Below are 12869 nucleotides of genomic sequence, written 5' to 3'. Positions count from 1 at the left end.
AAAGTTTAGAAGGGCTAATTCTTATGGGAAATAATTTTCGCACTCCTATTTTATTTTTATTTATTTTTTACTATGCACCTTGTTTGTTTATAGCTACTAAAGGAGAATTAACAAACAAAAATAAATAGAGTGTGCAAAAAGAGAATTGACACAACGATGTATATCAAGCCACTACCACCAACGGTCCAACTCCATATTGCACTTAGAAAGAAATGCAGACAAATGAACTGCAAAACTCGGCATGACAACCACTTGGCTCTGAAAAAATTAAGCTGTCAAGATGTGGAGCAACGATGCAGTCCAGCTAACAGTGACTTAAATATGCATATATAATCAGCGACACGTATGAACCATGCGTGAAGGATAAGCTATTAAGTCAGAATCAGTTAAAATCAATAAATGCGAAAATGTGAAAAGGTTAATCTCTATTTGAAGTGATTTTTGTACATCCCTTTGTTTTTTTTTTACACACACTATTAATTTTAGTCATTAGATTGAATAAATTAGTGAAGAATTAAAGAGACCAAAGTAAAAGCATAGAAGGAAAAATTGGGTTTATGGTAATTATTTCGGACTCAACTTAGTAGCAACTATAGCATAAGCTGCTAAGGTATATTTATGGGAGCATTTTTGCTTACTACTCTAAACCTTTGTGTATGCTCACCACACAAAATCATCTGCCACGTGTCATTTCACTTTATTATGGTTACTTTTTTCAAAAATTGAAAAAGTAACATTTAAATGAAAGTTAACTAGAGTTAGTTAAAAAGACATATGGCAAATTATTAGGTGTATGGTGATCATACACTATAGTTAGGTTAGTGAGCAAAAACAATGCTACTTTTACCTTATATTTATACCATAATTTGTATTATCTCTCCAATAGAGATGGAACCCACATGCGTTGGTGGGCCCTACATCTATTAGAGAGATTGTAAAAATACGTGGTACGTGTAACATTACTCGAGCAAAAATGCTTCCTATATTTATTACAAATGTTACTCTTACTACATATTTGTACCATCTCTAATAGAGATAAGACTTACATGTGTTAGTAGACAATATCTCTATTAGAGAGATGATATAAATGACGGTACAAATATGTGGTAAGTGTAGTATCTCACAAATCCCTTTCTAATTTACATTAATTTAATCTTCTTCAGTTCAATCGATCTGGTGACTAAAAATTAAGAAGAGTGTGTGTGAGGTAAAAGAGTAAATGGAACACTACCCAATTTATAGCACACAACATCTAACCCCAAGTGGGGTAAGCAACTTAACCATGGATTAGAACTAGGGTTAAAAATACAAGTGGTTAAGAAGGACAACCACAAAACCCAGATTTTTATTATGGACAGTCATCACTGCTCATCATCATCATCAACCCTCTCTCAGCTAGCTAAACTCTCTCTCTCTCTATCCCCCCAAAAAACTCACCATCTTTCTCACTCCTCCATATCTCCCCTCTCCTTCTCAATATCCTCAGAGCTTCCATGGCAGCTCAGAGCTGTAATCTGCACAGAAATCTAACCCTAACGACTTAAAGCAGCTACCCTTTAACTTTGTCTGTTTTTGCTTTTGATTTTCGTTCTCTGATTTTGGAGACCCCTAGATGTTTGAGAGATGGATATAACCCCTCCCATCACCACCACCACCAACACCGCCAGCACCAAATCCCCGGAAGCAGACAGCGAAACTCCGACACGGATCCAGCAACACATAAAGCCTCTGTCCTTCAGCAACGGCGTCCTCAAGCGTCACAACCCCACCCACCACCTCCACCACCACAACATCCCCATCACCCCTGTTGTAGTCACCTACAAAGAATGCCTCAAGAACCACGCCGCCACGCTGGGCGGCCACGCCCTAGACGGCTGCGGCGAGTTTATGCCGTCTCCCACCGCCAACTCCGCCGACCCCACCTCTCTAAAATGCGCTGCATGTGGCTGCCACCGTAATTTTCACCGCCGGGACCCCGAGGACCCCGTGCAGCAAAATACCCCCGCCGCTACAACGCATGTGATCGAGTACCAGCCACACCACCGCCACCACCCTCCGCCGCCGACTCACCCAGGCAACCGGAGCCCCAACTCAGCTTCTCCGCCGCCGATCTCGTCCTCCTACTACCCCTCCGCCCCCCACATGCTCCTGGCTCTGTCCACCGCTCACGAAAACGCCTTAGTGGGTTTGAATAACCACGCCGCCGTCATGCCCCCGATTGTGTCGGCGAGCCCGAATGCAAGGAAGAGGTTCAGGACCAAGTTCACCCAGGACCAGAAAGATAAGATGCACCAATTCGCAGAGAGGGTCGGGTGGAAGATGCAGAAGAGAGAGGAGGAAATCGTACAGGAGTTCTGCAACGAGGTCGGCGTCGAAAAAGGTGTTCTCAAAGTCTGGATGCACAACAACAAGAACACCTTCACCAAGCGAGACGTGCTAAATGGCGGCGGTGCTGGTGGTGGTCTAGGTAGACCCAACTTTCTACTGCAGCAGACCCACCCCCACAATGGCACCAACGGCAACGGAAACGGAAACGGAAACAACAACGATGATGACGACGAGGACGACGATGATGATCAAGACGACAACAAAAACGGAGTTCCGAATCCGAATCATCATTACCAGGGTGCTGACGGTGGTGCCAACAATGGATCGTCGTCGTCTTCTTGATCCTTTTGATGAATAATAAGAGGAGCTTAATTAGCATTAGAGTAAGGCCAGTGCTATTAATTAGTTGCTCTTAATTTTCTTTCTTTCTTAATTTTTCTTTCTCATCGTGTTTAGTTTAATTAATGAGAGACTATCAATACTTCAGTTTGCTGAGGATTACCTGGGAACAGATTGATTGGTCCAAAAAAGGGAATTAATTTGCTGCCCATATCTTCTCTAATTTTTTTTTTTTAATTTGTTTCCATTTTCCCAATTTTTGGTATTAAAAGACATTTTATTTTTTGCTTAAAAGTATCTGTTTATTTATTTCATTTGTATTAAATAAATTTATTGCATTTATAATGAATAAGTTTACAAGCAAACGTCAAGAAAGAAATAGAAATAAATCGTAGTGGGTAGAAAAAATAAGAGTGCAAAAATTATTATTATTTGTTGTTGTTGTGAAGCTATGCGAAGCTTGAAATGTGTTCAATTATTTGTTACTAAAACAAAGAAGCATATTAATATATCATAAACTGGATTTTATTAATGTTCTGTTCTGAGAATAAGCTGCAGAAATGCAGGGTGCTCTTTTCTCTTTTTCAGAAGGGGTTGGGAGAGAGAGAGAGGTCTTGTAATTTGTGAATCTAATGTCTCATCAGGAAGAGATTTTCTTGATGAAGGATGATTCTCTCTTCTCTTCTTTTCATTCTATTTTCTTTATTTTTCTCACATTTTTTATTTATTTATATATAATTAATAAAAAATATTAAAATAATTTAACCGTGATCGTTCAAATAAAAGAAAAATGATTGAAGAAAAAGGAAGAAAAGGGGAAAAAATAGGGAAGAGAATCCTATTATGAGAGAGAGGCATTGTAATTTGTGGATCTAATGTCTCATCAGGGAGAGATTTTCTTATCCTGTGTCTGATACAAAGAAGCAGAAAGTGTTAGCGCAAAACATAAGATCATTTCATTGGGGGGCGGTTGCAAAAAAAAAAATTTATTCTACATTATCCCGTTAGCTTTAAGCAATTTCTTTACTTTTAATTATATTAGCAAATTGCACCCACTTCTACAAATACAAGTTTGCTTGAGAGAAGTTAGAATACATTTACTTGTTTTTATTTATTTTTTAAATTTTAAATAAGACCTGTTACATGTCTGCGAGAGTGGTATAGAAAACAGCAAAATTTATGCTGCGTATAATTACTAAGTTGCTCGTTTAATTTTGGTGAAAAGGTTAGAGTGGTAAAAAAAAAAAAAAAAGATGTTAGGGAGATTTTCAAAGTGAGACTCTTTATGGGTTCTCTGTCATCTTACAGTTTAACGTTAATTTATATGTCAAAAATGTAGAAAAAGACCATAAAGAGTTTCCAAGAGAGTCTCCTTAGCATATAATAATTCGGGGCAAAAAAAAATTAGGATGGCGTTATAAACACACTTCTTTTTATCTTTCATGCACATTTTTTAATTTTTTAATTTTTGACTGTTAAATCAAATGAATTAAAGATAATGAAATGACAGAAATTGAAAGAAAATATATTATAGGTAAAAAGAAGTGTAGCAACATCTAAAAAATTATATAAATTAGACTAGAGAATGATCCGAGAGAGATCTCAAGAAAACAAAATTTTATATTAATATCCACATCCCTATTATTGGCTTAGATTTTTATATTAATTAATTAATAATTGTGGTATGGACCATCTTGCTGCTGGATCATATATTAATATGCCTCTAAATTAAGAAATCGCTAGCTAGCTTTCATGGCTTTAATTATTTATTCCTTCTAAATATGTGCAAGCAGAAGAAAAACAAGGCAATACATAGAACAATGGACAGAGATCCACTTCGGATCTCACTGCCCGAAGTTTAGGATCAGACAAATCAGATCACTTAAATTGGATTCGACGGTTCTCATCAATTCATTTTGTTGGTTCACCTCATACAATAATCAATTCATTTCGTTGGCTCACCTCACACAATAAGTGCTCTGATTTTTATTTATTTTTTTATTTTCACACAAACTAAGAGCTTATTTTTTCTATTCTTTAGGCTCTGTACATTAAGGTCTGGAGAGGATACAAATCCGTATAATGGCTGCAAATTGTGACCTTTTTGGTGGTGGGGTTTGGATGGTAGGCTTCAGTTGGGGATTACTTTATGATTTTTAACCTTAATCAATTCCAAAAGTGTTCATTAATCAATTAGTTTAATCTAAGTTGGTAAGCTTGAAGGTGTGCTAATTGTTTTGTCCCTTGCCTTTTAAGGGAAGCAGATATATTAGTGATAACCCTAATTAGGTTGGAATAAATTATCCGATTAGATGGATAAGAATGATATGATGATGACGCTAAGTGGAAAATGGTACTTAAAACAATCAAGTGTCTTTTCCAACCGAAAAATGTTAAGAGATTTTCTAGTGTGTCCGGAACATGGCATAGTGTATTAAGTGTCATAATACAAGTGGTTCGATATTTGAAAAAAAAAATTCTAACCACTTGTATTATGACACTTAACGTATCAAATAGTATTTCTAACACACTGAATATTTTTTTTCGAAACGTAAGTTTGTTTTGTTTTGTCATTTGAAGAAGTCGGAAATCTTGTTTTCGTGGGGGCGGGTCCTTTGACTGTACATGACCTTCCGGGCTCCAACTGCCAAGTATGGGTAGCTCATGCTCGGTCAATTACCCTCTAAAGCGTTTTAGTGGGGAAATGGGATGGGGCTACTTTAACCTTTTATATAAGAAAAATGTTAACACAAGTCCAGCATGCTGGTCGAACTTACTATTTGTCTAAGGGAAATGCTAACTCTAGTCACACATGCTGGTTGACTATTTATCCCTAGTTAAAAGATGTAAATGTTGGTTTTCAAAAAATTTAGTGGAACATGTGGATCTATAATTTTTGTTAAATGAAATACTATATAGGATTAGAGCAACTCTACTCTTGGAGCCCTTCTCCCTGACAATCCACTATTCAATCCACCTAGTGAACAATAGCTGCCCTTAATAAACAGTAATTGTCATTTGCATCTCCACCCTTGGAACCCTCCGCTGGCAATTGGAAAAAAAATATTAATATTTTTTTTCTCACCCAATCCATAAAATATTATTATTTTATTTATTTCTCTTATTTTATTTATTTCTCTCTCTCTCTCTCTTCTCTTCACCGTGGCTCCTCTTCTTCTTCACCTTCTTCACCCTCGCATTCACCCTCACGTCATCAGCACCACCATCCCCCAAACCCTCCCCGCCTCCTCCCTCACCCCCACCTCCGTACTCCCCATCCCGCCCGCCGTCCTGGATGCACCTCCGTACTCTCCATCCCGCCCGCCTCACGCCCTCACCCGCCTCCTCCCTCACCCCCACCTCTGTACTCCCCATCCCACCCGCCTTACCGTCGTCCTGGACGCACCTGCAGAACCTGACAGAAAAAAATATTAAAAAAGGCGTCTGACGTCAGATCCACCTCAGGCGCTCGGGCTGGCACGAATCCACCACCCTGGCGCTCGGGCCTGCTCGGGCTCCCTCGCCAGCCAACGCTGGACTTCCTCCCACCGGCCCTCGAGCCCTTTCCTGGAGCTTTTCCCCCGAGCAATCACCAACGGTGGACTTGCTCTTAGTAACCGTTCTTGCTTTGTAGGTCTCATAAGTGTGAATAGTCATAATCAGCTCTCACACGTGTATACGCAATTAATCGTAAATTGGTATTTAGGTTCTAGACTTGCTTATCTATTTATCGCTAGTTAAAATATAATATTTTTTATAGGGAAATGCTAAGAAGACTCTCTCAAAAGTGGGACTCTCCATAGATGTTATAAAACATTGTGTCGAAAACATTTTTTGCTACAATTTCCCTGCCAACATTATAAAATATTGTGCCTAAAATATGAAATGACAAGAGTTCATGAAGAGTCCCATTTTGAAAAATCTCCTTAGCATTTCTCTTTTTCGAAAGATGGTTTGTGAAAAAGTTTAAGTTCAAACTCAATATTTCAATGGAAAGATGGACATCTTCCTTCAAATTTAGGGTGGATGGACCGATAGTAAGGCAAGGTCTAATTAAAACTTCACCATAATTACAATCCAAGAAGGTTCTCTTTAATTCTCAGTCTAAACGAATCTATGCTAGCAAATTCTCAGATCTACAGTTCGAATTTGAACACCGGACAGATGCTTAGATTTGACGTACTTTCTTATGATATAAGAGCAGTTTCTGAAATATGGGCACAATATTGAATGCAAAGCCTCGACTTTAAATTCATTTATGATGCTCATGAGAAATTTTTTAGTGTGTTGGAAATATGGTCCGGTACATCAAGTGTTATAGTTCAATTGGTTGAATTTTTATTTTAACCGCATTTCCAGCATACTAAAATTTTTATCGATGCTCAGTTATGGTGTGACTTGTGTATTCCCATATTCTTTAATGCTATAAACAGTGTTAATTAACCAATAATTAGTAAGCAGTTTAGCTTAACAAATTGGGGTTTGCTTGTTAGATAATAGAATTTTACGGGATAATTTTCATGTATTACTTCTCTTGAAATATATTCATATACAATCCTTGTTCAATAAGGAAACAAATAATAAAGAGCTACAAACAATATCCTACACAATAAAGGTTTCCTAGTATTTACAATATCTTACATTCCCTTTTTTCCTAAGTTTGACTCACGGTTAACACTCCCCCTCAAGTTGGTGCATAGATATCACACATGCCCAACTTGACAAGTGAGTCATCAAACTTTCGACTGCACACAGCATGAGTGAGAACATCTGTAAGTTGCTCCTCCGATTTCACAAACGGTATTGAAACAATCTTCCTCTCGAGCTTCTGTTTAATAAAATGTCTGTCAACCTCCACATGTTTTGTCCTATCATGCTGTACTGGATTATCAGCTATATCTCTGGCTGACTTATTATCACAATATAGTCTCATGGTTTCCTTTGGTTTGAACCCAAGACTCCAAAGAAGTTTTCGAAGCCAAAGAATTTCACAAATGTCGTGGGCCATGCCTCTATACTCGGCCTCAGCTGAGGATCTTGATACCACCTTCTATTTCTTAGTTTGCCATGTAACCAGATTACCTCCTACAAAAGTAAAATATCCCGAAGTAGATAGTCGGTCACTCACATTTCCTGCCCAATCAGCATCTGTGAACCCTTCAACCCTCAAATGTCCGTGCTTCCCATATAAAACTCATTTTCCTGGTGCCGACTTTAAATATGCTAGGATATGCATAACAGCAGCCATATGATCTACACTCGGCAAATGCATAAACTGACTCACTACACTCACGGCATAAGCAATATCCGGACGTGTATGAGCCAAATAAATTAGTCTCCCTACAAGTATCTGATATCTCCCTTTATCAACGGACTTCTGATTCGGATCCAAACATAGATAATGCTTTTCAACAATATGAGTATCTACTGGCTTACATCCTAGCATACCAGTTTCTTTTAACAAATCCAGAACATACTTACGTTGAGACAAGAAAATACCTTTCGGAGATCGAGCAACTTTAACCCCAAGAAAGTACTTCAAATCCCCTATGTTCTTCATTTCAAACTCAGCCGCAAGATTACTCTGCAACTGTGAAATCTCATCACAATCATCTCCAGTGATAATCCTATCATCTACATAAATGATTAAGGCTGTCATCTTTCATGTCTTCGTTTAACAAACAATGTGTGATCAGAGTGACTTTGATAGTACCCAAACTTTTTCATGACTTGAGTAAATCTATCAAACCACGCACGAGGAGATTGCTTAAGTCCATAGAGAGACTTATGCAACCGACATACTTCGGTATTTCCACCAGCACTATACCCAGGGGGAAAATCCATATATACTTCTTCCTCCAGGTTCCCATGGAGAAAAGCATTTTTCACATCAAACTGTTTCAATGGCCAATCCATATTAGCAGCTAAAGATATCAAAACACGTACCGTATTCATCTTGGCAACCAAAGAGAAAGTTTCTTGATAATCTACACCATGTGTTTGGGTGTATCCTTTAGCTACTAACTTTGCTTTGTACCTGTCTATTGATCCATCAGCTTTGTATTTGATAGTAAACACCCACCGACATCCAACAATTTTTTTTCCTTTTGGTAAGGACACCACATCCCAGGTATTGTTCTTCTGTAACGCCGACATTTCCTCATCCATTGCTTTTGCCCACTTTGGATCGTTTAGAGCTTCCTCCACACGGGTTGGTACTTGAACAGACTCCATATTGTCCACCAAGATTTGGCGCTCTGGTGCAAGATTGCTACATAAGACATAGTTGGCTATTGGATACTTCACTTTCCTTTCCGGAGAAAACCTGTCAGGTGGAACACCTCGATTTTGTCTCGGTGGCAACTTATATGTACATACATCGTTACTTGCATTAGTTACACAATTATCCACAATACTTACCTCAGGTATATCCAACAAGGATGAATTAGGCGGCACAATGGAGCTAGAAAGAAAGGGGGGTACAACACCAGAATCGACAAATGGCTGAACATTGCTCTCGGCAAATGGTTGAACACTGCTCTCGGTAAGATTCTGGGGTGACTCCAGACTGTACTCGGCAGCAGCCTGCTATTGTGACTCCAGACTATACTCGGCAGCAGTCTGATGTTGCTGCTTTGTCGGCACTTCGGCAGACTCACTCTCGGTAACACTATCATTCCCCCGAGCCCTACTATGCACAATATGTGTAATCTCTACTGTAGTATTTCTCCCCAGATCCAACCATCCCAGATCACCACTAATGTTCTCCCCCTGGTGATCTGAAGATGAAGACACATGAGCATAAAACAACTTTGATTCAGAAAAGGTCACATCCTTGGTAACATACAAATGCCGAGTCTCCGGGTGATAACATTTATACCCTTTTTGGTGAGATGAAAAACCAACAAACACACATCGTAGAGCACATGGATCCAACTTAGTGCGATGAATCTTCTGGATATGCACATAAGCCACACACCCAAATACCCGAGGGGTAAGTGTATGAGTAAACACCACTAGAGCATGTTGAGTGAGGACTTGGAGAGGAGTTCGAAAATCAACAACCCGAGATGGCATACGATTGATCACGTAGACTGCATAAGTAACGGCTTCAGGCCAAAACACCTTAGGAACAGAGGCTCAAAGAAGTAGAGCACACGCCGTTTCTAAGATATGGCGATTTTTCCTCTCAGCAACCCCATTTTGTTGGGGAGTATGCGGACAGGTTGTTTCATGTAGAATACCTTGGTCACAAAGAAACTTCGACAACTTAAGATTAATATACTCACCACCATTATCAGAACGAAGAACTTTAATCACAGAGGAGTATTGTGTCTGAATCATCTGAGAAAAAGATTTAAACACCATACCAACCTCACTTTTAATTTTCAACACATATAGCCAAGTCATACGAGTGCAATCATCAACAAATGTAACAAACCACTTAAGCCCAGAAGAAGTAATAACGGGAGAAGGTCCCTAAACATCAGAGTGCACAAGTTCAAATGGTAAAGCTCTTTTATTCATACTAGGAGGAAACGAAACACGATGGCTTTTAGCACGAATACATACTTCACAATGTAAGTCTGATTCATTTATTCCACTAAATAGACTAGATAACATATGCCATAAATACCCAAAAGATGCATGCCCTAACCGACGATGCAACAACCACACTTCTTGTAAATTACTAGAACAAGACGCTCGAACTACATTAGCTCTGCCAGGAACAACGTCATCCACATAGTACAACCCCTCTCTCTTAGTGCCACGCCCAATTATCTCCTTGGTCTGGATATCCTGAAGTAGACAAAAGGACGGATACATTAGAGCCACACAATCTAATTGTTCAGTAACCTGTGGAATGGATAATAAATGATGGGATAAAGAAGGAACAAGTAAGCAACGATATAAAGGGAGAGATGGGGTAAGATGCACGATGCCTGCACCACACACGGCTGCCATAGTGCCATTAGCAGTCGTGATGTTTTTTCTGTGAGATGTAGTCATGTATTGAAACATATTTTTATCATAAGTCATATGATCCGTTGCCCCATAGTCCAGAATCCAACCTCTATGTGGATGAGTTTCGGAGGCTAAGAGAACTCGTCCCACAGTACCTGTGTCAGAAGACGAGTCACCCCGAGTACGAGTCAACAAATTTTGACCAGACTCACAAGAGCTAGGCACAACCTCCTGAGCTGTTGGTGTAGTTGCAGCAAGGGAGGCACGGCCTCCACTGGACCCTCATGCTTCACGCTCCTTGGCACGCAATTTTTTCTTAAATTTCGGAAACCAATCAGGTACTCCATGCTTGGTAAAACATGTATCTTCAGTATGACAAGTTTGACCGCAGAAGGTACACTTCAAATCATCTTTGTTTTCTCGATTAAAGGAACAAGAATTGAAAGATGGATTAGAAGAGTTGTTAGGACAGGAGGTTGCAGGTGGCCGAGAGACCATGGCCATGGACGGCAACCCCTCCTGGTTGTTACTCTCACCCATCATAGTGGCATGTCTTTGTGCTTCACGCCTAACAATAGAAAACACCTCCTCGACAGATGGTAAGGGTTGAGTACATAGAATATCGCTATGTACCTTATCAAAGATATCATCCAAACCCGCCAAAAAAGCATACACACGATCAATTTGAATTTCTTCCCGGAGTGTCTTGAGATCACTAGCACATTCCATCTTAATTGGTCTTCGTTGATCCAGCTCCTGCCAAACGGACTTGAGATTAGCGTAGTACACACCAACTGGTCGACTCTCTTGACGAAGCCTAAACGACTTAACCTTCAATTCATAAATTTGAGAAATATCCGAACCATCATAATAGGTCCGAGCCACCTCTTCCCAAACTTCTTTAGCAGTATGCAGGTGAATAAAAAATCCCATGATAGTCGGTTCCATGGAATTGATCAACCACCCTTTGACTATTGCATTCCCTATCTCCCACGTCTTATACTCAACACTATTCTCAGCAGGCTCCTTGATACTCCCAGTCACAAAACCCTTCCTACCGCGTCTAGCGATGTGCATCTCTAAAACCTTGGACCACAAAGGATAATTCGATCCATGTAGTTTCACGGTGTTTGGTACAGCAGATGCATCATTCTGAATAACAACAGGATTCACTACTGGATTAGTAGTACGAGCACTGTCCTCCAGTTTAAAAAAAAAACACTCTCTTCCGCTGACGCCATACTACCTTACGAAAAATCTGCACGTTGATACTTGCACGCTGAAACACTGCTTACGAAAAAAAACTGCACGTTGACACTTGCACGCTGGAAAAAAAAAACAGTGATTCACCACACTGCTATACACACGGCAGTACCCACATACAACCAAACTGAATTCTGCGAGAAGAATTGCAGAAAATCAGTCTACAGAATACAGCGGAAACAACTAGGGTTACGTAGGGTGACGGCAGCCCTGGCTCTTGATGCCAAATAGAATTTTACGGGATAATTTTCATGTATTACTTCTCTTGAAATATATTCATATACAATCCTTGTTCAATAAGGAAACAAATAATAAAGAGCTACAAACAATATCCTACACAATAAAGGTTTCCTAGTATTTACAATATCTTACATTCCCTTTTTTCCTAACTTTGACTCACGGTTAACATATTGAAGCTGTTTTATAACCCTATTTAACACAAGATTAAATGCTAGTGTTTGATTTGTGTTGAACCCTGAGAAGAGAGAGTTGAACCTTCCCCTGAAAACCCACTTCTCCAACACATGGAGAATTATAGAGGACTAAGGAGTGCACTAGCACTTTTCAACTAATATTATATGATTTTTTTTTAAATTATTAGTATTATTGAGGAGAAGGGGAGGATTCAAAACTATTATAATAATTCAAGAGAGGTAGGAGCTTCGAACTCGAAACTTATGGGTAAAAACTCAATACCCTATTCACTAAGATATTGGACCACATGCGTAATTAATATTACATGATTAAAATGATAAGTTTTCTCGATTTTCTAATGAATAACATGAGTTATAGTATTATGACTTATTTTTAGCTACGCCCCATGTGAATTCATTTTAATCTTACTTTGCCTCTTGTAACTCAAAAGTTACCACTTTACTCCATGAGGCTCAAAATTCGTTCCACTTTGACTTGTGGACTCTTTCTCTCCCTGAAACTTATAGGTCGCCTCCTGAAACATATGTGGGATCCAAACA

General features: G+C 39.2%; 2 protein-coding genes across 2 annotated transcripts; one reads left to right on the top strand and one right to left on the bottom strand.

The window, feature by feature from the left end:
- Positions 1-1334: 1334 nt before the first annotated feature.
- On the top strand, positions 1335-2961 carry LOC103404443 (zinc-finger homeodomain protein 9-like). Its single transcript, XM_008343352.4, has one exon. It carries the CDS (start codon positions 1624-1626, stop codon positions 2668-2670), a length of 1047 nt encoding a protein of 348 aa, XP_008341574.2. The 5' UTR covers positions 1335-1623; the 3' UTR covers positions 2671-2961.
- A 4900-nt stretch (positions 2962-7861) lies between these two features.
- On the bottom strand, positions 7862-8326 carry LOC139193643 (uncharacterized mitochondrial protein AtMg00810-like). Its single transcript, XM_070817082.1, has one exon. It carries the CDS (start codon positions 8324-8326, stop codon positions 7862-7864), a length of 465 nt encoding a protein of 154 aa, XP_070673183.1.
- Between the last annotated feature and the right edge of the window lie 4543 nt (positions 8327-12869).

Source organism: Malus domestica, chromosome 17, assembly GCF_042453785.1.
Source record: "Malus domestica chromosome 17, GDT2T_hap1".
NCBI classification, from domain to species: domain Eukaryota; kingdom Viridiplantae; phylum Streptophyta; class Magnoliopsida; order Rosales; family Rosaceae; genus Malus; species Malus domestica.
The sequence above is the reverse complement of the archived record's forward strand: the minus strand, read 5'-3'. Positions and strand labels throughout refer to the sequence as shown.